This window comes from Oncorhynchus mykiss, chromosome 16 (assembly GCF_057628025.1).
Source record: "Oncorhynchus mykiss isolate SJ-2025 chromosome 16, ASM5762802v1, whole genome shotgun sequence".
NCBI classification, from domain to species: Eukaryota; Metazoa; Chordata; class Actinopteri; order Salmoniformes; family Salmonidae; genus Oncorhynchus; species Oncorhynchus mykiss.
In genome coordinates this window covers 41,461,129-41,489,049 of record NC_143037.1, presented here as the reverse complement: position 1 = coordinate 41,489,049, position 27,921 = coordinate 41,461,129, and the positions used below count along the sequence as shown (strand labels likewise).

Sequence of the window (27,921 nt, the reverse complement as noted above, 5' to 3'; positions counted from 1 at the left end):
GTCATGACCGGGAGGGGGAGCGAGACATGACCGAGACCGGGAGGGGGAGCGAGTCATGACCGAGACCGGGAGGGGGAGCGAGACCGAGTCATGACCGGGAGGGGGAGCGAGACCGAGTCATGACCGGGAGGGGGAGCGAGACCGAGTCATGACCGGGAGGGGGAGCGAGACCGAGTCATGACCGGGAGGGGGAGCGAGACCGAGTCATGACCGGGAGGGGGAGCGAGACCGAGTCATGACCGGGAGGGGGAGCGAGACCGAGTCATGACCGGGAGGGGGAGCGAGACCGAGTCATGACCGGGAGGGGGAGCGAGACCGAGTCATGACCGGGAGGGGGAGCGAGACAGAGTCATGACCGGGAGGGGGAGCGGGAGCGAGTCATGACCGGGAGGGGGAGCGAGTCATGACCGGGAGGGGGAGCGAGACCGAGTCATGACCGAGTCCGGGAGGGGGACAAGGGGTCCGAGCACAGAAAAATGTTCAATTCCAAGACTTTGCTTGTAATTTTGTCAAATCACCACTATAATAAGAGTTCAAAATGTTCAGTATTTCTGTGTTCATATTTCAGAACAACATATGGATTCTTTATACATTCTGAACAGTGAAAAATTGCATGCTGAGAGAAAATAGAGCCACTCTACAAATTATTACTAACCCAAACACAGTGGGGAACAATGGGCCTTCTACGCCTTCAGAGAAGGGCTAAGGATTTCTAAAATAAGGATTATAATATTTATATTAATTACAGTGCATTCAGAAAGTATTTCAGTTTTCAAATGTTAAGTTACAGCATTATTCTAAAATTGATTAAATTGGGGGGGGGGGGGGGGGGGGGGGTTCTCAACCATCTACACACAATACCCCCACAGGGTTTGTAAGTGAGCATTTCAACATATGATGCCCTTGGTCTCTACACTGATTGTATTCGGTGCATGTGACAAAATGTGATTCGATTTAAATGACAAAGCAAAAACAGGATAAGACATTTTTACAAATGTATAATTACATTTTAAAAATGAAATATTACATTTACATACAGTACAGGTCAAAAGTTCCGAAGCAAAAATGAATTTAGTTTATTTATTTTGACTATATTATACATTGCAGAAGACATCAAAACTATGAAATAACACATATGGAATCATGTAGTAACCCCCCAAAAAAGTGTTGAACAAATTAAATATATTTTAGATTCTTCAAAAGCAGCCACCCTAACACTCTCATATCTTTTGGACTTGCCCCGCAATCGAAACTTACTGGGGAGAAATAAGATCTAACATTGGAAAAATAATGGGATTTGATATAGAACAAACATTCATTTCTTTGTACTTGGAGAAAAGTACCTCTTGAAGGTCCTACTGGCAGCCAGTAAAAAGGATGTCACTAGGAAATGGCTACAAAAAGACCCTCCCACAGTGACACAATGGATAGACATTGTAGAAGAAATACACCACATGGAGCGTATGACCTTTGCTTTAAGAACACAAGAGATCATACGCGAGGTCAGGAATACTTTAAAAACAGGTTTCATACTTGAAAAAGGTTTAATTCAAAGATGTCAATGTAACTAATATAATGAAGGTATGACGTGCACTGTAACTGCCAGATCTTTTTTGTTGTTCTTTTATTTTACTTTTTGTACTTTCTTTGTGTTCCTACAATAAAAACAAAGTATGCTCTTTTTTTTTAAAAAGCGGCCACCCTTTTCCTTGACCGTTTTGCACACTCTTGGCATTCTCTCAACTAGCTTTACCTGGAATGCTTTTCTAACAGTCTTGAAGGTCTTCCCACATATGCTGAGTAGTTGTTGGCTGCTTTTCCTTCACTTTGTGGTCCAACTCATCCCAAACCATCTCAATTGGGTTGAGGTCGGGTGATTGTGGAGACCAGGTCATCACATGGCACTCCATCACTAAAGGTCACTAATAAGAAGTACTGTAGGTATTCAGACCCTTTAAATCAGTACTTTGTTGAAGCACCTTTGGCAGCGATTATAGCCTTGAGTCTTCTTGGGTATGACGCTATAAGCTTGGCATACCTGTATTTTTATGGAGTTTCTCCTATTCCGGTGGGGAGCGTTGCTGCACAGATATTTTCAAGTCTCTCCAGAGATGTTCGATGAGTTTCAATTCCGTGGTCTGGCTGGTTCACTCAAGGACATTCAGAGACTTGTCCCAAAGCCACTCCTGCTTTGTCTAGGCTGTGTGCTAAGGGTTGTTGTTCGGTTGGAAGGTGAACCGTTGCCTCAGTCTGAGGTCCTGAGTGCTCTGGAGCAGGTTTTCATCAAGGATCTTTCTGTACTTTGCTCCGTTCATCTTTGCCTCGTTCCTGACTAGTCTCCCAGTCCCTGCCGCTGAAACACATCCCCACAGCATGATGCTGCCACCCACATGCTTCACTGTAGGGATGGTGCCAGGTTTCCTCCAGACGTGACACTTGGCACTGAGGCCAAAGAGTTCAAACTTGATTTCATCAGACCAGAGAATCTTGTTTCTCATGGTCAGAGTTTTAGGTACCTTTTTGGCAAACTCCAAGCGGGCTGTCATGTGCCTTTTACTGAGGAGTGTCTTCTGTCCGGCCACTCTACCATAAAGGCCTGATTGATGGAGTGCTGCAGAGATGGTTGTGCTTCTGCAAGTTTCTCCCATATCCACAGAGGAACTCTAGAGCTCTGTCAGTGACTATTGGGTTCCTGGGAAGAGTCTAGGAAGTCTTGGTGGTGAAGAAAGATCTTCCATTTAAGAATGATGGAGGCCACTGTGTTCTTCAATGCTGCAGAAATGTTTTGGTACCCTTCCCCAGATCTGTGCCTCAACACAATCCTGTGTCGGAGCTCTACGGACAATTCCTTCGACCTCATGTTTTTGCTCTTGCATGCACTGTCAATTGTGGGACCTTATATAGACAGGTGTGTTGTGCCTTTCCAAATAATGTCCAATCAATTTAAATGTACCACAGGTGGACTCCAAACAAGTTGTTGAAACATCAAGGATAAATCAATGGAAACAGGATGCAACTGAGCTCAACAGGATGCAACTGAGTTTCATAGAAAAGGTTCTGAATACTTATGTAAATATTTTATTTTTTATACATTTGCAAAAAGTTCTAAAAACCTGTTTTTGCTTCGGTATTGTGTGTAGATGGCTGAGGATATGTTTTTATTTAATTTTAGAATAAGGCTGCAAAGTATCAAAATGTGGAAAAAGTCAAGGGGTCTGAAAACTTTCCGAAGGCACTGTATATTATTATTTTCAAGGATGTTCTGATTTAATCTCGTCAGTTTTTGTTCGAAATTAAAGGGTTGACACCGGGGAGATAAGTCTAGCCAAGTCAGCCATTGGCTAGGCCATGAGAAGCTAGATGAAGGCATCTGTCATTCAACTGTATTAGGGCAAAATTTGTGAGTGACATTGGAATCAACCAATCACATCGAGTTAATGGGTGGGACATTTTTTACAAAAACGTATGGAAACTTCTGCCTTCTTGAAGAACAACAGGTCACTCACTCACTGTGCAATAGCGAGCAGTAGTTATCCCACGGTCTAGCTAGCTAGCTTTTGTTGTCGGCTAGTTTGCAGCGGCCGCAGCTACAGCAGATTTTATCAAAGAGGATGTTGTTGCTAATTTGTTAGCTTCACCCTTTTCAAGAATAACTTTCAACAAGAAGTAAGGTTCCAAATGATCATCTGGTGAGGGGAACTGTGTTGTTTATTGCAGCGCGCTTGCTGCTGTTAGCCATCTCTTTGAAAATAACTTCTGTGTGTGAAACATTATTGCATTTAAAGTGGAACTAACAGCATTTTAGCTAAATTAAATCTTATAAAAATCTGTTCATATACACCCCAAGGAAGAATGACTCTGAAAAGCGACCACTTCGATATGGACATTTCATAAATTCTTCGAATGTTTAGGAATTACATATACTAAGGCATTTGTGAAAATTCGATAGCAATGTAGAGCGGAAAAGCGTCCGTACGTTTGGACAATTAATAGATAAATAAAATAATAGTAAATGAAACCAAATAGTCTACACAGACTGGTGCACTATAGAGTATAACAGTACGCCTTTATACAAACAAGCCATTTGCCACACAGGCCTGCCATCATTCCCTTTGAACTGGACTGTATGTTTACAAGCAGTTGCAACCGCACGAATTTAGGTCATTAGAATGAATTTGCCAAAAAAAAAGCCACACAATACACCGGAATGGATTTCTGCAAATATGTAAACACCATGGGAGTCCCCTTACATTTGGGAACTTTACAGTCCTATTGATCAAACAACCATGAAAAGGTAGGCTCTACACAACACGATCAACAACTAATGCTAGCCAGAGCTAAAATCGAACAGAGGAACATTAAATAAACCCTCTCAAACTTTTTCAGCTAGTTGGCTGTCAAAATTGCAATGGGGAATTGTAGCCTCCACTTCCTTCTGCAGCTTGCCTGCCAATACATGCTTGTTCCAACCAAGCACCCATGCTAACTGGCTAAAGTTGGCTAGCTTGCTACTTCCAGACACAAATGAAAGAACACCTCACTCTGACCATTTTATCACCCTAACAGACCTGGTTAGGCTGTTTGAATGTTATCTAGAGCGTTCTTGACTAATTATTACTTTTATTGCCTATGTTAACGGACACCGGTCATATTCAGCGGATGTTGCGCGTTCGTAAATTCATCAGTTGTTCTGCGCTCTGACGAGAGTGCTATGAAATCAGAGTAGATAGCCAGAGTGAATTTTCAAACACAAGAGATATGCTAACTAGATAACAGTCGTTCAAGTTCTTGCTAGCTAACCAAATGACACCTGTATCTCTAGCTGTGTATATCCACCAAAAAACAATATGAGGGGAAAAAGTCAGTGACTCACCCACTCCTCCAATGTCATGACATCCTGCTAGCAGCTAGCTAGCTAACATTAGGCTTTGTGTTTTTAGCTTGCTACATAAATATATACGCTTGCCTATTAGCCATGGTACGACTGACATGTGATCATTGCCCTTGCTAGTTTGATTGTATTGACATTCCCAGCCTTTAGTTTAATTCGTCCCTTTTTGTCCAGAATATTGAGTCATTTAAACCGAAACAGTGCATCCCGAATGGGAGGCAGAAAACAATGTACCAGGCCAGCTGTGATTTACAACCTGATCTAGGACTACCAAGAAATGTATTGGTGAATTATACATTGAGTCAAATACAACCTATTTTTAAAACCTCAAACTTTTGACTGATTGTTTGTTTCATATCTGCAAAGTAGTCATAATGCAGTCAGTTCCACTTGAAACTATAGGTCACCGGTTACTTTGTGTGCTAAACGTGAAATGTTTTTTTTTGTAATGGGAAGTAATAGTTGTACATTTCGCTTGGGAAATGCTTAATGGTTGTGTTTTGTATTCTTACGATTGGGACCTAATGGCTTATTATGTCAGAGTTTATGGACTGCTTATCCTTTAGTATTATGCTGTGTGTGACTGCTCTTTCCATCGCCCTATGCAGTGGAGTAGTGGTGCCTGGAGAATTTGCTATACTCTAATTTTGCCCAGTGAAGGAAATGCACCCCGTGTACCTTAAAGAGTTTTCACTCTGAAAATCACACTTTTTTAATATAAAAAATACAAACATGATGGTTAAAGTCAACAACAATGCTTAAACCACATCAATCTGATTGGGTGGGCCAGTCAGGGCCTGGCTCCCCAGTGGGCCTCTGTCCACCCAGGCCCATCCATGTCTACGCCCCCGATGCAAACTACACATGATGAAAATTGCGCATCACAAATAGTCTACTAACCAACACTTCGGACTAAACCTTTTGAATACCTGGTTTGCATACCCATTGTTGCTTTAGTTAGCTGGTATATAAGTTCACACATCTTTCCTACCCAACTGGCTACCGATGTCATTCTTCTGTGAACAGCTCCATGCCAAAACCAGTTCAGAGCTGCACTCTTGCTGCCTGCAGATGATATTCCGCTGAAACTAGGGGTGCATGTGAATATATTTTGCGTGCTTCGCGATTGTGTAGGCTACTTTGTCCATGATTTCCCTATTGTACTACATAATTGATAAGTCGTATACCTTCACTACACTACTTTGATACGCATCAGTGGGGATTAAGAAGTGAGTATACGCAATGCCCACCGAGACAAGAAGAGACACTCAATGTGGTCTCAAGACCGGACTGGTATCAGGTTCTGAACAAAGTGGACAGGCTAACATGCTTTTCAAACAGTTGAAGACAGACAGAAGGGTGCGTTCATAACAATTCGACCTTGTTAGCTAGCAAATAGATCCAAGTTGGCTAAACCTGAAATATAAAGATTAGCTGGCTAATCACTAGCTCGTGGGCTTTAGCGATTGTTGATGAGACCTCTTAATGTTCTATAGTCTAATACCTGCTACAAGAAGTTAGACATTATTAGTGGATGTGCATTATGCATGGATCTAGTTAAGTTTGTTACAAAAAAGGGCATTTTAATAGACAGACGTGAAAGCCATATCAGTGATTATTGCAACAACAAAAAAGCAGGTTGAACTATTTGGATTCAATTATTAGGTACTTATGGAAGGCTTTTATTTAATCTAGATATAACTTCACAATTTATTAGATTAGGACTAACTGTTTGAAATGCAGTGTATTTGACCTTCATCATTGACAACAATGATTATTTAGAGGAACTCCCCCAAAAATTGAGATATACAGTATATCGTGAATCACCCATAAATTCGATTTTTTTTTGTAAGCCATATCACCCAGCACCAGTATGTGTTTACACTTCATATCTGTTTCTGTCTCAGTGAGTGTGTCTCAGTCAGTGTGTGTGTGTGTGTGTGTGTTTATCAGTCGGATATGAGAGGTTTTGGGAGCTTCCTGGACTCTCTGTTCTTGGTGGGGAGGGGAAAGGACCCAGAGTACAGAGAGGAAGTGTGTGTGCGGTGCACGTCATGGCACCGTCGCACAGCTCCCGTCAGCAGGGCTGAGAGATCTCTGACTCCCTAAACATGATTAAGTTAAACACTTATCATACACTGCCCTCATAACATTACCATCTTCTCCCTTTACTTAAAAGAAGGTCTTTTAAGGGAGTATGCGAGGACACTTGTTCGGTTAGCTGAGTTCGGCTAGGCGTCAGCCGAACTGAAGCATGCTGACGCCTTAAGGTCTGATCTCTGACAGACAGCTGAAGCACAAGGGTCAGCTTGAGGTCATTGACCCGCCTCCTCTCCCTCACTTGTCACTGTTCCCAGACCAGTTTATAGAAATACAAAAACACACAGTTTACCTTAACTAGTTGTTTGGCTTTAATGTTAAAGCCATTCTGTCATTACTGACCCCTTTTTACATTTAACCCATAGGGAGGCCAGGATGGATATTATGCCATTTTATCAAGGAATTAGTCTGATGTTCCATTATATAGCCACTCAACACCCTCGGACAGCTCATCCTTTCAGCTCAACCCCTTAGTTCACTGGTGATTATGTTTCTTCGTGTTAAACTTTGACCTTGGTGGGGTTGAGGTCAGCACTGTAAATGCTGTATGTTCTAATATACAGACTAGTAACTGACCCCAGAGAGATTTATTGCCATGCTAGGGTAGCAGTCTAGCTACCGTATTTCATTCAACTACTAACCGACACTTCTTCATGTATAACTCAACCAGAGTAAATGCTGTAACTAAAATGGTATTTCATCTGTACTTTAGGTCTAAATATAAAATAGGCTACCATTTATAGCTTCCAGAGCAGTATTGGTAGATTAGGAATATGGTCATGGTCAGTGATAACTAAGGAGAGAGAGAACTGTAGTAGTTTCTATTCTAAGAGACTTGGATGAGCCTGGGATGAGCTAAATGGTTGATGCTAGCAGACAGGAGGACTGGGTTGGTGTGGTAATGCGCTGATTAACGCCCGCACACCCCCAACTAACACACACACACACACAAAATCAGATTAGACTACAGTCACTGTAAATACGCTAAACTAAGCATTTGAGACTAGGGGGCTTTGGGAATCCTGGCTCAGGGACACTAAGCCCTTCCTGAAACAGTTGAATTCATTGTGAAATGGCGTGAGTAAACAACATCTTTAGTAACAATGCATCTTTATGCATTTTAGAGCTTGTGTAACGGAGTTAAGAGCGTACCGTAAACTCACTCCACAGCAGCTTGGAATGTCGCCGGTGGAGCTATCGAATTAGATCTTTTTTTGACTCAAACGGCTGGTATGTTGTCAAGGAGGGCGGTTACGTGTGCACGGTTACGTGTGTTTGTGAGCAGAGGATCACTGGTTCGAGTCGGGTATGATGACAGGGGCAGTGGAGGAAGCTTTAATGTTAGCAGCACACTGACATCCATTTAACTTGAAACAGAAAATGTAAAGTGATAAACTCAACATCATTCTCATTGTTATTCTTGAGGTTGTGGCTGAAAGTGGCAACGGATGTCAATCAATTCTAAACTGATCTGTGTCTTCCTGTGTCGACCCCTCCACCCCCCACCCACGTGTACCACAGCGGAGCGTGAAGAACACAGCAAAAACACATGCTCATATAACGTACACACAACCTCTTGCTCTCTAGAAATGTCTCTCAACATGTCGATAAATAACCCCTCTGTGATCAGTCAGCCCCCTACTGAACGTATGCAGATCGACAGGTCTAATTACGGTTGAATGGACGGATCGGACTGGTGGCTGGTCCCATGCAGCTCTGGGAGGAAGCAACATCTTTATCTCCCACTTCCTCTTTCCACAGGCACACTATCAGTTCCCCTCGGCCTGAACTAGGAACACTACAACATGAGACACTCCCACTGTCTTAACCAGAAAGACTGGTAAGAGAGGAGAGCCAATACAACTCTGGCATCCATAAAGGTCCTTGCATCAATAACGGTCTATGAATTTGAGAATGGTTACATTTTTCCAGCCAGATCGCTCTTACCACCAAACCAAGTTGAGGAGCTGCTGTTGGGCTGAAAAACCTGAGGTCCTATTTAATAGATCAGAAGGCAATAAAAATCTACATTGACTCAGTTCATCATTATAGCTAATACCATCTCTCTTCCATTAGCTGAGTAGTGCGTACAGTACAGTCAGAGGGAGTGGGACATTCCCGCTGAGACCTCCCTATCATCTATTATCTCCATTCCAAAACACACTCCCATCTCATGCCTGCCGTAATCCACAACTCCCTCTATAATCAGATTATTTTATGCAAAATCTGACAAGGGGGATAACTAGGGCTGACTACTGTCACTTTATCATAATCATGTCTCTCCGCCCTTGGCCAGTCTGTCCGTGTCTGTAGATTAACTTGTATCACCTCACCTTTAACTGGTTTGTTATAGATTAGCTTCAATATGTTTACAGATCCAGACGGAGCCTTGGATGGTTGTGGTGGATTGAATAATTTTCCTATTTGAGGTTATCGTGAGTGTTGAAATGAGTTGTTCTAATTTAAGTAGCCATCAACCCTGGCCTGTATCACTTTACATCAATACTACAACATTACTGCAGTGAAACATGATACTTCACTTTCCCTGGTGGTGTCACACAGAGCTATGTTGAAACACTAGTCTGCCATGCAGTCAGGCAGCACTCCCTACATAACGGCCCTTTGTCTTTCTAAAGTGAGAGAGGAGGGTGTTAGAGCTCGAGTTTAGTTTCCCTGTATATTAGCTAAACTAAAACCTCTATTGTTTTTGTGATTGAAACATGGATGTCCCATGGTATGGTGGGGGGTATGCAAAATTGGTCAATTTATGCACCTCTAGCTCCTGATTGTTTTGGCATTCGGGTCCAAAAAGTTACATCCCGAACACTCTTACCATGGGCAAGGTTTTGTTCAAATCAAAGGGGTGCAGTCAGAAACTGACTGAAATCATATGAAACGTCCCCTTATAGTAAGCAGGTTCAGTAGTCCAGACAACAGGGCCATGAGCCATCATGTAGGCTACTGATGAGTGGGTGGGAAGGAGGCAGACAGTACCTGCCTGGGAGAGGTTAGCGAAGTCACACTAGGTCGGACTCCACACCACAGGGAAGTCTCTCACATGACCATGAAGCTAGCCTCGACTCCAGCCATTCTAGAATACTGTAGACTAGAGAGCTAGCATCAATGTAGGCTAAGGTCCCAACAGTAATCACCATTATTAACCTAGCCAGTATGCTAACAGTCAGACAACTGTATAGCAGCAACAAAGTAGGTGTGTTTAGGTACCGTCTAAACCTTCACTGACTGACTCAGCAATTTACAAGAGCTACAAATGTTGAACTCTTTCATTTTGAGGAATGAAGTAACAAACTGTGGATTATCTATAAGAAGGCTTATAGGCTAGTCGTGAGAATCTGAGCGAGAATGATGATAGACAGTTTTTGTGTGGAGAAAAAGTGTTGGCCTGGATCAGACAGTGTGGGAAAGTGGGACGGGAGGGTAAAGTAAGATGGGAAACTCCTATTCAAATGGAGTTATGGATGTTGGGAAGAAAGGTGCAGGGGGGAATGGAGGATTGGTCTTGAGCTGGAGGATGAGTGGAATTTGCTGAAGTGGGAGCCTGGGAGGCTGCTGCGCTGCACTGCAGGGGTGGAGGATGGAGTGGGTAGTGGAGATTGGAGAAGAGGAGGGATTTCTCCCTGCCTATAGCTTGGCTAAATGTAGCCTGGAGTCTGGCACAGAACAGAGCCGCCGTCTCCTCTCTCCCACGCCCCCACCATAGCTGGGGGTAGTAACTCCCCCTTGGGGTCTGCTGTTCATAAACTGCAGCCTAATCTGGGATGGACTCAGTAAAGATGAAATCTTGGTTCAGAGCCGCTGGCCACGATGACATATTTACAAGCCTTGTTTAATTGGCTCTTATCCAGACGTGGAAGTATGATGATAGTTCACAGTGGTAAATGTATGTTTGCCGCTTTAGCCTACTCTCCCCTACTGAACTCTACTATGTCACACTGACTCACTAAGGTCAACACACTCACACAGTCGAGCTGGCCAAGGAAGAGTGCTGTCTGAAACACTACATAGTGTGTTGTTGGCCGATACTAAAATATAAGCTAAATGTAAAAGGCAAGAAGAGGTGCAAGATAGAATAGGCCTATATGTATTATTGATAATCACATTCTCAAACCAAGCTTAGTTCACTGCTTGTATTTTTTATTTGATTTAACTAGGCGAGTCAGTTAAGAACAAATTCTTATTTACTATTACGACATACTGGGCTAGGTAGGCTACATCTTGTAATCGCATTAGCTAGTTCCCACACCAATAGAGTAGTACTGTTTTGAACTGGTAGAGGAAGTCTTGATTTAAAGAAAGGATTATTCGGGTCTGGATTCAGGCAGGGTTTAAACTAACTGCATTCTTTAGAGCTCGTTGCAGTGGGTCAAGACAGAGGAGGAGCATGCCAGGTCTCTTTGAGGAGGGACAGGGCAGGAGTAGCTAGAGGTGAACAGAGGACCTCCGTCTTTGATACCATCCAGACCACCACAGTCATCAGTGTGTCATTGGAGTCTGTGTGGGAGAAGATACAGATGAACACACACAGAGATGAGTTTGTGTAACAGATACTGCTAGTCCTGCTTCCTTACCTCCCATTAGTCATCACAGTGACAGACGGATTACCTCATTAGGCCAACCCATTACCCCCTCAGTCGTCAATGACACCATTCACTGACACAGGCTACTGCATAACATAACCCACTACTACAGCAATAAGACGTCTCTAGCTGACCATAACATGACATGTTTTAGCTCATATTCAGGAAGTGACTAATACTGGACTAATTTTCACTAATGGATTGTAATGGTTATAATAACACCTCCTCTACGGCAGGTATTCCCAAACTGGGGTACACCCAATAAAAATGTGATTCACATAAAAATAATCATTTTGAACTCAATTTTATTCCTCCCACATTTTCAAACAGTACATTTAGATTTTCCAACAGGGCTATACATTTTTGACTCGCTTCACTGCCTCGTTTCACTGCCAAAAATAAAATGAAACAATCTAGTGTTCAGAGAAATAACAACAATGTCAAATACAGGTAGCCGAGTCAAATAATTAACATTCGATCACATTAACCGTTACTCTCTCGCGGAAAACCTTCAGTCTTGCGCAGACATTTAGAAACGAAACACGCCAATTTGAAAAATAAGCCACTGGAGTTTTTGGAGCGAGAATTAAGATTACTTTCGAGTAGTAAGACATGTATAAAAGCAACAGATATCATTAATAAGAAGGGGCTAGAAGCATCTTATATGGTGAGCTACCAAGTGGCTAGGACAGGCAAGCCCCATACTATTGTGGAGGACTTAATTCTTCCTGCTGCAGAGGATATAACTAGGACAATGCTAGGGGAAAAGGCCAAACAAACCATATAGACAATGCCTTCATCAAACAACACTGTTTCACGACGCATCAGTGACATGGCAGGAGATGTTTTGAAACAACTACTGGTTCGCATACAAGCCAGTGAATTATATGCGTTACAGCTGGATGAGTCAACAGACGTGGCGGGCCTGACACAGCTCCTGGTGTATGTCCGTTACGTTTATGGGGGTGTCAATTAAGGAAGACATCCTCTTCTGCAAACCAGGACAACAGGAGAGGATATTTTTTAAGTACTGGACAGCTTTGTGACATCAAATGGACTTTGGTGGTCAAGATGTGTTGGTTTCTGTATTGATGGCGCAAAAACCATGACAGGGAGACATAGTGGAGTGGTAACGCACGTGCAAGCATTTGCTCCCGACGCCACGAATACACTGCAACATCCACCGAAAAGCTCTTGCTGCCAAGGGAATGCCTGACAGCTTGAAAGATGTTTTGGACACTACAGTGAAAATGGTTCACTTTGTTAAAGCAAGGCCCCTGAACTCTCGTGCATTTTCGGCATTATGCAATGATATGGGCAGCGACCATGTAACGGTTTTTACAACATACCAGTGCACTGGTTATCAAGGAGCAAAGTACGGTCACATTTTTTAATAGAAAGACGAGCTTAAAGTTGTCTTTACTGGCCATAATTTTCACTTGTCTGACTGCTTGCTATGATTAAGAAGTTGGAGCTCTTTTCGGTTTGCATTAACAAGGACAACACACAGCTCTTTCCATCATTGTATGATTTTTTGTGTGCAATTTAACTCAAGCTTGCGGACAATGTGAAATGTATTAGGTGCTTCGCTATGAGCGAGCTGGGTGTGCCATTACGCAGGTACTTTCCCGAAACGGACGACACAAACAACTGGATTCGTTATCCCTTTCATGCCCTGCCTCCAGTCCACTTACCGATATCTTAACAAGAGAGCCTCAATGATATTGCAGCAAGCGGTTCTGTGAAAATTTAATTTAATCAGAAGCCACTGACAGATATCTGGATAGGGCTGCGCTCAGAGTTTCTTGCCTTGCCATATCTCGCTGTTAAGACACTGATGCCCTTTGCAACCATGTACCTATGTGAGAGTGGATTCTCGGCCCTCACTAGCATGAAAACTAAATACAGGCACAGACTGTGTGTGGAAAATTATTTAAGACTGAGCCGCTCTCCGATACAACCCAAAATTGCAGAGTTATGAGCATCCTTTCAAGCACACCCTTCTCATTAACCTGTGGTGAGTTATTCACAATTTTTGATGAACAAATAAGGTTTTATATGTAAGATGGCTAAATAAAGAGCAAAATTATTTATTATTATATTATTATTTGTGCCCTGGTCCTATAAGAGCTCTGTCACTTCCCACGAGCCGGGTTGTAACAAAAACTCACTCATTCTTATGTTTAATAAATGTATTGTATAGTGTGTGTGCGGCAAGCTTACAATGATGGCAAAAAAACAACATTTGAGAGTGTGCTGACCCTGGTGCTAGAGGGGGTACAGCTGGAGGTTGAATGTCTGAAGGGGTCCGGAACCACTGCTCTAAGGTATAGTTCAATGTTATTCAGTTGTTGTTACACAGTTGCTATAGGCTACAGTTGGTATAAGCCTATGAAATGATAGCCTCAAACTAATAAATGTCTAACAGACCTTGATGTAGAGCTTATTACAGCCAACTGAACTTTTCTTTACCTTTTAAACCACACCCATTCAGTGTTTTCATACCCTTTGTTCTGGCTTTTCTCTAGAGAGTTGAATTAAGGGGTCCACACACACACACACAGCTCTGAGACAAACACAAATTATAAGGATCAGTGGGAGGGTGGGAGGGTTTCCTGAGGACTGTGAATTCTCACAAACAAAGTAACGGAAAATCAGTCCATAGGGATTTAGACAGACACAACTTTGTTGAAATCAACCACTGGATTCCTGAAAAGTATCCCCAAGGCAGCGACATAGCCTGCACTAGCAAGATATAAACAATTGTTGAAATGACCACCAACAACTAGATTCCTAAAGATTTCCCCCAGGGACATAGGCTACACATACCAGAGACAGTACTGATACTGTACAAAACTATGCCCCCTATCAAAATCAGCCCTAAATCCCATGACATATCCATGAAATTGAATAAACCCAGTAACAGACCATACGTCCACAGGGATTTAGAAAGATATCAAGCACCATGGGATTCCTTTACACATACCATCCACCACACAGTCCCAGTACCGTATCAAACTATGTTGCCCACTATCAAAAATCAGCTCTGGCTAAACCCATGAGCTTGTTTTATATTTAGAAAGTGACCAACTGCTTAGAAAATGTTCAGTGCTCTCCACACCCTGTCCAAACAATCCACAGTCTAACGACCACATCCAGAGAGCCTAGCCCACTGTTATAAAGAGAGACCGAGAGACAGGGGGGCCGAGATGGGGGGGGGGGGGGGGGGGGGTGAAGAAAGAGGGAGGGAGGGAGAGATGAAGAGAGATTGAAGAGAGAGGACACTGGGAGAATGAGGACAAGATTAGAATGCTAAAATGTTACTGAGAGACTAAATATAGATTTATCCAAAGTCAAACAGCTTGTTTGAAGTTGCTTCTCAGTTCATAATCATACACAGGCAGACCGACAGAATCTGGTCTTTTTCATCAAATTGACACCATTAATCAAGTTCTTTATTTTTATCATAACACTCCAACTTGATCTCACGAGTGTAGGTCAAATACCACAGTCAATGAGTTGATAAGAGATGAGAGAGAGATAATATGTCCCTGTAGCAAAAAGTCAGTCAGTAGGCCAATGTCGGTAGGCCAATGTCGGTAGGCCAATGTCGGTAGGCCAATGTCGGTAGGCCATGTGTGTGTGTAACAGTGACTCGCATATGGCAGCCAAGCCAAGCGGTTAGTTAGACTGACAGTGTGAAACAGTGTCAACAAACCATTCTGCTTTGGCTGTGCAAGCAGGGCACAGGAGAAGAGAAGAGAAAGAGAACGGACAAACACAAATATGCCTGCCTTACTGAGTCCTACATGGAGCCTCTAAGGGGGCCCTACTTCAGCATAGCTTTTGTGAAGTGGTGTCAAAGAGTGGCTTGTTTTCCCCCTGCTCAGCCATGAAAGTGAATTTGTCTCGCCAGGTTTATTTGGTCCTATATTTAGTGAGAACAGCATTCTCCAACATCACCAACAGTCACATGGTTGCCATGGATAACATGGGGCTGGAGGGGAAGATTCCAGACTCCAGAACAAGAACATTATCGGTTACATTCTGACAACAGGATTGTGTTCATTCGGCACCAATTGGAACAAAACAGACTGGATCAGTGAGGGACTAACTGGAGTTGTCCAATAAGAAGCACTGGTTTTCAGGGTCCGTTGCACGTTTCGTTAGTGTGTCATAATGAACACGACCCAGGCAAAGACACCAAGGCTGTAGAGCAGTGTTCCTGTCTCTAGGCCCTTGAGAGTCACAAGGTGTGCAGGCTTTTACTCTAGCCTAGCACTAAAACACCTGATTCAACTGATCATAATCTTGATCAGTTCAATGTAAGTTAGTTGTGTAGGCTAAATACTGGGTTGGAATAAAACCCTGCACACCCTGTAGCTCTCAAGGACCAAGCGTGAGGAATACTGCTCTAGTCTATGGAGACATTGTCACACTGATCCTCCTATCTCAGAGCTCTAAATCAGAGAACGTGACAGTTGTATTTTAGTACCAACGCCCATCTTCTCTGCTGCTTCAGTGTGATGATAGAGTTGTAACTTGTAACGACTGGGTGTGAGTGAGTGACTGGCATGTGGTGGTTATAGTGGTGGTAGGTGTTAGCACATGTCTATGAGAACCTGGTGGGCCTCTGACAAAGGCTGGCTGACTGACTCCCAGGCAGTTTAGTAAAGCAGCTCTGTGCAACCCGTCCTGTGCAACAGAGCTACTTCAGCAGCACAACACCACCACGTATCCTCGATTTCAGGTTTGTCCGGTGACATGAACTACAAGTGCCTTGGCTTGTTGTTGTGACTTGAGAGTAATCTTGGAAACCCAGAACTAAAATCTTTCGGAGTTGCATCAGATGCTCCATTAAGTTCTGTGGGCAGACGTGTTAGAAAAGATACTAGAACGAGGAGCTGAAGCAGGACTGTAGCTCCACCCCGCTCTCTCTGATGGGCCAACTGTTGCCTCCCCTTCCGAAAGATGCGATCACCTGCGAAGTCGTGATTTGTACAAATGACCAGTGCTGAAAAATAAGGGCACCAGAGAAGGAGAAAAAAAAATTCCTTGTCAGTCATCACATCCAATTTATGTTACGTGTGTCTGTCCTTGAGAAATGAACTTGAGTGAATCACCCAACTTCTCAAGGCCCCCTATTACCACCCGTCATAGCTCTATGAATCATAGCTTTAATGTGAAAGAGGTGCATCCCACTCACAGTAACACATAAACAGGCCTACGGTGACTGGAGCACTGAACAGGTTCTCTCGCTCTGCTATGCTGTGACTGACAGCGTTGCCCTGAAGGGGAGGACGCTGATCTTAATTGCATTGAGTAATGCCCCTAATGCTAACTTCATGCATGGTTTGACAGTGAGAATATATATAGATCATGTCCGGGGCTCTAAATGATAATTTTTCATTGATAGCACTGGTGCTCCTACCTTTAAAAGTTAGGAGCACCACATGAAATTTAGGAGCACCAGAAAATAAGACATTAAATTGATTGAGATACAGCCTATATTGGACCTGAATTATTTCGAGCTACTTTCAAAGCACATGTTGTGCCCCACTTTATTATAAAAGCTAAAATGTTGATACAAAATAACCATCATTGAACTTACAAAGTCATTTTTGGAATATCAGGTTTCGACATTGTGCAAAAGCACTATATTCCTATTGAGATGCAATACAATGCAAATTGTACACAGTCTCTTTAGATTTATGATGATCATTGATCTCCCTTTTACTTTCTTCATGTGCCCCCAAATGTTTGCATATTACTGGTCAAGTTAGTGTAACAGTATAAGCTTCCGTCCCTCTCCTCGCCACTACTTGGGCTTCAACCAGGAACCCTCTGCACACATAGACAACTGACACCCACGAAGCATCGTTACCCATCACAACTACTTCAAAATCTCAGTGCAAGTGACGTCACCGATTGAACCGCTATTAAGCTCGCACCACCGCTAACTAGCTAGCCATTTCACATCGGTTACATTAGCAGGTTGTTAGCTAGCTAGCCAATGAGGGAACATAATTGGACAATGTAAACAAATGGTTGACGACTTTGAGATGCGAGTAGTTTTAGAACTGCCCACAACATGGTTTATAAAATGTGGTCCGGCCTTCCGCTATGGTGCCGGTCATATGGGTCAGAACTTTTGCCTTGGTTGGGCCGTTTTCGCTGTAGTAATGGTGCAACCACTTGTTTCTTTAGGGCACTCGGAAACAACGGTACAGCGCGAAAACTTATGGATACAATTATTATCTGGGAGAATTTTTGTTCATAGTCGCAGTGCTCCCAAAATAAAACTCCTGGTTGCACAGCAAATCATTTAGTTGCATATGCGACCAAATTGGTCACACTTTAGAGCCCTGACCATGTCTGTAAACATGTCAAAAGTCATGCTTTTGTCGGTATGATTTAAGCCAAGAGACAATATCTCCTGTCTGTCAGCATCTGGAGCAGGCCTCATATTCTGTACATTTTCACCCTCAACTCAGAAGACAACATGCTAGTGTACAATAGCGAAGGTGCATAAAGATGACGGCCCCCATGCACTCACCACTCATGCGCGCGTTCACCATTAGGTTAAAATGGTGACTTATAATACAAGTTAGTAACGATATTGGGATGCGAGCACTGTTCTACAGGGTCGTTAAAAAAACATTTCTTATGGGATTCATTCAGGTAATACTCAATCCTCTACCCTCTCTCCTCCTACCCTCTCTCCTCCTACCCTCTCTCCTTTCATGCCAACTGAACACGACACAGGTCGTTGCCACATACGCCTCAACTCTTAACTGTGAAGTAGGCTGACAGACACACACACACACACACCTACCTCCTGGGACAGAGGCCGAGTGGTGACAGCCTTGTCTCCTGGTGTTTAATGAGAGCATGTGAATTATTCATTCAGCCCTGAAGGAGTGAAGGGAACACAGCCCTTGGTCCATCCTAAAGGAGAACCATGGGATGGGAGACATCATTAACTATTCACAGCCCACAAGCTGTTTGGACTAAATCGTTATATAGCCTAGCCTAACAAATAATGAGTTAAGGAGATGCTGCCCTGCGCTCTATTCTCCATTAGACTTGGCACAAAACAGAAGTCACAGATGCAGCCTGAATACAACAACTGGCTGTCAATTTGATATAGGCTAGCCCATTTCAATATGGTATGAATTGGAAGAGAAAGCTTTACTGCATTGCCTATGTACTCACAACAAGTGCTTGGTCCAAAAAGCTCTACTGTAAAAGTAGACTGACAGCAAGTGCTTGTTCCAAACAAACATCTGGTACAAGAAGGCTCAGTGTATCATGGCCAGTGGATTCTAAAGCCCCTAGAGAGGAGAGGGATGATTGGCTGAGATTCAAGCTAGATGTACATGGCTCAGCGTTAAAGCCCATGTTCCCGTTCCTGGCTGGACTCAAACTCTCCCTTCTCCACCATACGTGCAACACAACACAAAGGCTCATCAGCTGTTCTAAAACAAGCGGAAGGAAGTGTCTGTCAGTCACAAGCTTGTCATCTCTCTCAACTGAATCGCTCTAGGCCCTGGCAGGCATGCACACAGAACAGCATGCTACTTTACTGTAGGCTCAATCCCATCCACGTCGTCCACAGTTCAGTTCAGACAACTTAGTATTTCTTAGGAAAACAGCAGCTACTCTTCCTGGGATCCACGTAAAACATTACATTAATAGGCAAGCATAGCACAAGGGCAGAACTACATACAGTGCCTTGCGAAAGTATTCGGCCCCCTTGAACTTTGCAACCTTTTGCCACATTTCAGGCTTCAAACATAAAGATATAAAACTGTATTTTTTTGTGAAGAATCAACAACAAGTGGGACACAATCATGAAGTGGAACGACTTTTATTGGATATTTCAAACTTTTTTAACAAATCAAAAACTGAAAAATTGTTGTCCTGTGGACAGAGTCTCCCACCTCAGCTGTAGATCTCTGCAGTTCATCCAGAGTGATCATGGGCCTCTTGGCTGCATCTCTGATCAGTCTTCTCCTTGTATGAGCTGAAAGTTTAGAGGGACGGCCAGGTCTTGGTAGATTTGCAGTGGTCTGATACTCCTTCCATTTCAATATTATCGCTTGCACAGTGCTCCTTGGGATGTTTAAAGCTTGGGAAATCTTTTTGTATCCAAATCCGGCTTTAAACTTCTTCACAACAGTATCTCGGACCTGCCTGGTGTGTTCCTTGTTCTTCATGATGCTCTCTGCGCTTTTGACGGACCTCTGAGACTATCACAGTGCAGGTGCATTTATACGGAGACTTGATTACACAAAGGTGGATTGTATTTATCATCATTAGTCATTTAGGTCAACATTGGATCATTCAGAGATCCTCGCTGAACTTCTGGAGAGAGTTTGCTGCACTGAAAGTAAAGGGGCTGAATAATTTTGCACGCCCAATTTTTCAGTTTTTGATTTGTTAAAAAAGTTTGAAATATCCAATAAATGTCGTTCCACTTCATGATTGTGTCCCACTTGTTGTTGATTCTTCACAAAAAAATACAGTTTTATATCTTTATGTTTGAAGCCTGAAATGTGGCAAAAGGTCGCAAAGTTCAAGGGGGCCGAATACTGTACTGTACATTTAAAATGAGAAATGCACGCTTTCATACATTTATGCATTTGCATTCCATGCATCGTGTCCTCATAACAGCAACACTGTAGTCATTAATTTCCCCATATATTGCTATCCCTTGCTCTACTGCTACAATTGCTTTGTCTAAGCAGGTCCTGATATCCTAATCTCACAGCACCGGTTGTTCTGTAAACAGCAGAGAGAATCTCAGGAGGGCAGGAACCATGTGTGTCTTTGGTTCAATATCATGTGACTCAGACGCAAGTGCAACACACGAAAACGCAATAATATTGGGGGGGGTGGTAGGGGGGGTTCACCGAAGTCGTTAACTGCTGCTCAGTTCCCCTGGCATGAACAGAGGCACATATCATATGGAGTTGCACCTCATTTTCACCCCTACCATGTTCCCCTGGTGTGAATGCGGCAACAACGAGAAGGAAGGGGACATTAAAGGCCCTATGCAGTCAAATGGGATTTTCCTGTGTTTTATATATATTTCCACACTATGAGGTTGGAATAACACTGTGAAGTGGTGAAAATGATTTCTGTTCAAACAGATGGAAAAGATGGTGTTAGAAAACACCTACCAGAAAAAGGTCAGAAAAGGGTATTAGAAATACAGGGCCCCTCCCAAATAATAGCAACACATATTTTGTTTGGAAGAATTTTCTTCGCCTTCTGTAAGAAACATTGCCTTGTGCCTAAAAATACCATTTACCCCAAATCCCACATATCTTTAAGATACAGTGCCTTCAGAAAGTATTCACACCACTTCACCTTTTCCACATTTTGTTGTGTAACAAAGTGGGATTCGAAAATTGATTTAATTGTCTACACAAAATACTCTAATCTCAGAGTGGAAGAAAAATTGTAACAAATAAAAATAAATATATATCTTGATTAGATCAGTGCTAGAGGCGTCACTACAGACACCCCGGTTCGAATCCAGGCTGTATCACAAGCGGCCGTGATTGGGAGTCCCATAGGGCGGCGCACAATTGGCCAGGCGTTGTCCGGGTGTGGCCGTCATTCTAAATAATAATTTGTTATTAACTGACTTGACAAATAAAGGTTAAATAAATAAATAATAATATAAGGATTCACACCCCTGAGTCAATACATGTTAGAATCACCTTTGGCAGCGATTACAGCTGTGTGAGTCTTTCTCGGCAAGACTCTAAGAGCTTTCCACACCTGGATTGTGCAACATTTGCGCATTATTCTTTTTTAAATTCTTCAAGCTCTGTAAAATTGGTTGTTGATCATTGCTAAACAACCATTTTCAGGGCTTCTCATAGATTTTCAAGCAAATTTAAGTCACAACTAACTCGGCCAATCAGGAACATTCAATGTCATCTTAGTAAGCAACTCCAGTGTAAATTTGGCCTTGTGTTTTAGGTTATTGTCTTCCTGAAAGTTGAATTTAACTCCCAGTGTCTGGTGGAAAGCAGACAACCAGGTTATCCTCTAGTATTTTGCCTGTGCTTAGCTCCATTCCGTTCTTTTTTAATTCAGAAACACTCCCCAGTCCTTAATGATTACAAGCATACCCATAACATGAGGCAGCCACCACTATGCTTGACAATATGGAGAGTGATACTCATCAATGTGTTGTATTTGCCCAAAACATAACACTTTGTATTCAGGACAAAAAGGTAATTGCTTTGCCACATTTTTGCAGTATTACTTTAGTACCTTGTTGCAAACAGGATGCATGTTTTTGAATATGTTTTATTCCGTGCAGGCTTCCTTCTTTTCATTCTGTTGTTGATCCATCCTCAGTTTCTCCTATCACAGCCATTAAACTCTGTAATTCTTTAAATGTCACCATTGGCCTCATGGTGAAATCTCTGAGCTGTTTGTTTCCTTCCTCTCCGGCAACTGAGTTAGGAAGGACGCCAGTATCTTTGTAGTGAATGGGAGTATTGATACGCCATCCAAAGTGTAATGAATAACTTCACCATGCTCAAAGGGATATTCAATGTCTGCTTTTTTATTTTTACACATCTACCAATAGGTGCCCTTCTTTGAGAGGCTTTGGAAAACCTCCCTGGTCTTTGTGGTCGAATCTGTGTTTGAAATTCACTGCTCGACTGAAGGACCTTACAGATAACTGTATACGTGAGGGTAGTCATTAAAAAATAATGTTAAACACTCCCGAGTGGGGTTCCCAAGTGGCGCAGCGGTCTACGGCGGTGTTTTTACTGAAATCAGTTTTATTCATGAGTTATTAAGTGATTAAAATTGGAAATTCCACTATCAAATAAATTGGCTACAATGGGAAATCATAGTAGTCACACACAACAGTTGGGTTGACAAGTTTGGACAGCACAGTAGAGTATAGTAAAGTACAGAAAAGTACACAGAGCACACTAGAGTGGAGTACACTATAATATACTGTATTGTACTATACTCTACTCTGCTGTACTGAACTCTACTCTGCTGTCCAAACTTGTGAAACATAGACGTCTATGATTGGTTCAGATGTAGTCCGGTCAGGACAAACCTAATTTGGTCGTGTTTGGGAGCAGAGGTCATTAAAATAATAGCCAGTGTGAAGCATATCCAAATATGCAAGATGGATGTTGCATATTTTGTGTACCTATTTAGGATACATCACCATGAAGACAATGACATTCATTTCCATAATTATGCATTTCTGTGTGGTACAGATCAGGGACCCACAATGTAAATCCACTTCACTTCAATAACCAAAATACATTTTCAAGGTCAAGGTGCCATGTCATAGATAACAAACACCCCATTGTCTCTGCAGACATCTTTGAATATCAATTCAGAGCACAGAGTTATTGGAAAAAGTGGACACAACCACAACCAGCAAATTCCTAAAAGTAGTCCTTCTGCATTGGTTTGTTAAACTTTGAGATCAATGGTTTTTGTTTGGCATACATTTTAAGGGAACATTCTGAGTCTCAGCACAATTCTGTTACTGTGGAATTTCCCTTTTTAGACCAATAAGAATGAGATCCAAACCTCTCTGCCAATAACAGCTAGTTCAGTTTTTCCCTCCCCACTCAGAACACTCCCAGAGAGTCCATCAAAATCCTTGCTTGAGAAATTGCTCTTTGCTAAGAAGCTATTTTTGTTTCTTTTTGACCACTTTAACTGAAAACAATTGTTACCCAGAAATTATTTGACATGGAGATAAAAATGGCTGGATTGGACCTTGAAGGACCTGCCTTATTCTTGCTCTCCATCATCTCCTATCTACAGTGCTGTCACTAATGGGTGCAGTTGGTGGATGATAGCATCAGATATCACTGGGGTTCAAATAGGATTCAAATTCTTTCAAATACTTTAAGCTTTGGGCGAGGTTTGCTTTGCACTTTTGGGACTATTCTGTTGGTTACCTTGAGCCAGGGCGAGCTCAAATCGAACACAGCTCAAAGCTTTTGAAAGAAAAGCAAATAGGCCTACTTACTTGAACCTATAGGTCTGCTGGGCTGCCACTAACGGCTGGATAATAGCGTAGCACGGCATTGTGCTGCTGCGGATGCCCTTATTTCTCAGACTGGGCCTTTTTAGATGCTGTTCCTCTGCTGTGCTGCCTGACCCACTGGATAAATGACTCAGATAGGGCACAAATGGCTGGCTGGCCTAGATAGGAGGCAACTGGCAATAATCTGGACTCCCAATCACACACTGGCCACAGCAGCAGGCAAAGTCAGTAAGTACGGAGGGCAGGACCTCATCATACTGTATTGTATACACGCCGATGCACACACCCACACACTCATGCCACATTATGTTCCATAAAACACTCAAGAGAGGAAATGTAAAAATACAATTTTTAAAAACGGTTTCCTATCTAACAATATGAAAGCAGCAACCGACAAAAAAATTAAAATATCAAAAACACCCCGAATAATCTATCTATAAGTAAGTATAAGTATAAGTATCTATACTATAAGTATCTATAAGTAAACTCAGTGAACCCTTGCTGACGAAAGCAAATACCTCTGAAAGCAGAAAATAGCCAAATGCTTCTGTAAACTTTAAGGACGGAAGGACATTTCTCAACTCTCAATGAGGAGAAACAGCCGTTAGTTACCTAGGAAAGGTGAGTCACGTCTAGTCACTCCTGGCTGAACGCTAACACAACAACACGGGGGGCTTTGAACACACACAGTACACTACAGTACATCATCCTCCGAACTATGTCCAACCCCTCCCCTCCTTTTTGTATAAGAGCAGCTCATTTCTACTGCAGCCAGCACGCAAAATCTGCATCCCAAATGGAACCCTATTCCCTATACAGTGCACTACCCAGGTCAAATGTAGTGCACTATAAAGGGAATAGGGTGTCAATTGGGGCACAGCTAAAGAGTTTAGTTGAATGGCCTACTAAATGCCACCATGGCCGTGACCAGCTGAATGAGGCGCATTGTGTCCTCACTGGTCACTGGGGGCTTTGCTCACACACACAGAACTGGATTGTTATTTAAGAGGCCACTTGGCTTGCCTCTGTTCTCATCTAAGCAACCCAACAACAGGCATTTCCGCTCCGACTCGGTTCTGTGGTGGTGTTTGTTATGAGCCGGGCAGGCAGGGGACAAAATATGGTTGTGTATGTCACTCTTTTTTAGACGCTTGTCCCTTGAAGCACACTACAGCATAGATTAGCTACTGTCACAGGGGTGGTGTGTGTCACACGGGCTAGCCTACTGAATCTGGGCTAGGGTGGTCATTCAAGGGGCTGCATCTAAAAAGAGTCTGGATGGAATGAGTCTCTACTTTCCACTTTGTGACCATGTTATCACTCCTTTATTACACGATCTGAAGGTCTATCTTTCTAATGATCAATCACAATCCATAAATCAGTTGGTTAGGTGATGGAGCGAGCAAGCTTCTCCAGCTGAATGCATTCAGCCCAGGGATGTTTTCAGTGAAGTGTAACGGTCAAGATTGAATGTTGCAGATAGGCTAGAGCTGACACGCTTCAAACCCTCTACCTGGCCGACATTCATATCTGTTGTACTACTCAATGGCTTCTATTTTATATGTAAACATTCTGAAACGTTGCACCCTCCTGAACAGACCCCAGGGCACAACATTGTGTAACGTGCAGATAGAATGTTACGTAGAACAAACTTGTTTCTCTGACATGTAGAATAAGGAATCATGCCAACTATATTCATGACATTTCTATTGGTAACGTTCCACAACATCTGACTTCTGAACGTTGCCCTGGTGTCAGGGAGGAGGAGACCAGGGCTGCGTTCAGTTCGGTTCAACGTTTCCTATGTTGCGTGGCAGTTTGTACTGAATGACACATTACTCTAAAACGGTGCGAGCCATTCTTCCTCCCGTTTGGTGCGTGCGATGTGGCCTGATCAATATGGGTGTGACCATTAGAAGTTGCAGCACACCACCATAATCAGGCCCTTCTTCAATCAACTGGTTGTTTAGTACAGTACCGATTCCGTTGAATTAAATGTTTAACACCATTCTGTCATACCCTGTGTTGCAGCTGTTTGAGATGGGAGGGAAGGGGGTGGGCATGTGCCACATGTGCACACAAACACACATCCCCACCCCAACAAAACACACAGCTCAAGTTAATATTGAGTGTGCCTCAGCAAACAATGGAGCCTAAATGTCATTGGTGTCCAAAGGTTACCCTATCTGGTCAAGCCATGCAGAGGACCGTATGATGTCACATCCTGTCATGTGCTATGAGGTTGTCATACCAACATAATATAGCCTAGACTGGCTACAGGTGCATTTATGATATGTGATGACTATCAATACTCATGTTTCATTTCAATGATGTTGTCGTTAGTCATCTCCAATTCTTCCAATCACAAACCCACACATTGAGTCGCAGGTTGTGCAATGCAGAATTAACCAACTGAAAACCCAACATTACACTACGAAATCCACTGACTTACTGGTTATTGACGCCAACCCTGAACTGATGGTCAAGAAGACCCATGATTGCTAAAGACAAAGGCTTTGGCTAAAACCAAGCTGTCATAGCCAGATGACTATGACAAGTTTGGCTTTGACATTAAATCACAACCGAAATAGTATTAGTATTTATCTGTATAGTTATTTACAGATGAATCAATGGCTTTACATATAACATAGCTATGAAACGATTGAACCTAGATTGAACGTAGACAAGTGCGAGACGGTCACAGACTAGAGAGCCCATGGCCACAGGGGTTGAGCCATTCTCTTTCTGCTGTCTGTCAATGCAATGCTAGCAGAAAAGGGTTGCTAGCTGGCCAGACATTGGCAGAACACGATTGTGTATGGCTATAATACACTCAAATGTTGCAATTTGCCTTGTATACTCAAATAGATACATAATACATAGCGCTAATTTGATAGCCGCAACTGGTGTCTATCTATCTAGCGTAACTACATGAGGTGAATTTGAATTCACTACTCTAGCTTGCTGGCCTCATCCCCTTGTCGCCCTCCTTACCTTCCGATAGCTCCAATTCCAACTCTGCCAAATGGTCTCGAAGCTCTTTCGGTATACCAGAGAAATCCACGCCACGGTCTGCCATGACTTAAAACGAAGTGTGGTTGAAGTAAAACGAAGTGTGCTTTAAGTAAAAACGAAATCTATTCTGGGTTAAAATACCAGCATCAAGACACAAAACATGAATTTGAAAAGAAGAGACAATCCATTCTCCGCCATAATGGGGAGAGCTCACCAATGGCAATGAGCCGTCACGTGATCTCTCACATACAAGCGGCCAGGCTGCACCCAAAACAGGGTGTATGGATCGAGTCGTACAGCTTGTGCTCCCTCTTGTGGTGCTCTAGAGATAGTACAACTGTGTACAATGGATTACTATATAATCATTTGATGGTAAATCCCAAATTAGCATTAAGGTAGAATTGTAAATGTACAGGTTAACTTGACTTCATTTGTATGACACCAGATAACCTGACATGTGGCCTACCATCTCAAATAATTATCTGTGTGAATCATAGACTGTATAAGATTTGCAAATCAAATCAAACTTTATTTGTCACATGCACCAAATACAACAAGTGTAGACATTACTGTGAAATGCTTACTTACAAGACCCCAACAGTGCAGTTCAAGAAGAGTTAAGAAAATATTTACCAAATAAGCGAAAAGTAACAAATAATAAAAGGTAACACAATAACATAACAATAATGGGGCTATATACAGGGGGACCCCTGCTGAGTCAGTGTGCGAGGGTACAGGTTAGTTGAGGTAATTTGTACATGTAGATAGGTGAAGTGACTATGCATAGATAAACAGCGAGTACGGGGGGGGGGGGGGTTCAATGTAAATAGTCCGGTGGCCTTTAGATTAGTTGTTCAGCAGTTTTATGGCTTGGTTGGTAGAAGCCTTTTGGTCCTAGACGTGGCGCTCTGGTAACGCTTGCAATACGGTAGCAAAGAAAACAGTCTATGACTTGGGTGACTGGAGTCTCTGACAATTTTATGGGCTTTCCTCTGACACCACCTATTACATACACTACCGTTCAAAAGTTTGTGGTCACTTAGAAATGTTCTTGTTTTTGAAAGAAAAGCAAAAAAAAATGGTCCATTAAAATAACATCAAATTGATCAGAAATACAGTGTAGACATTGTTAATGTTGTAAATGACTATTGTAGCTGGCAACGGCTGATTTTTAATGTTTAATGTTTAATATTCAATTCAAGGGGCTTTATTGGCATGGGAAACGTGTTAACATTGCCAAAGCAAGTGAGGTAGATAAT

At 42.6% G+C, this 27,921-nt stretch overlaps 1 protein-coding gene across 3 annotated transcripts in view; it reads right to left on the bottom strand.

Moving 5' to 3' along the window:
* Positions 1 to 26,912, bottom strand: part of LOC110491053 (disco-interacting protein 2 homolog B-A) — a 78,624-nt gene extending 51,712 nt beyond the window's left edge. For 2 of the 3 annotated variants that reach the window (XR_016487259.1, XM_036946808.2), the window contains exon 1: positions 26,642 to 26,912. Coding sequence is in view for 2 of the 3 variants with exons in the window: in XM_036946808.2 (XP_036802703.2) it covers positions 26,642 to 26,726 (85 nt within the window). In the remaining variant the exon portion in view is untranslated. Of the gene's footprint in view, positions 1 to 18,424; positions 18,538 to 26,641 lie in introns of all 3 variants that reach the window. The other variant, XM_090202670.1, reaches the window with a different exon arrangement.
* Positions 26,913 to 27,921: the final 1,009 nt, after the last annotated feature.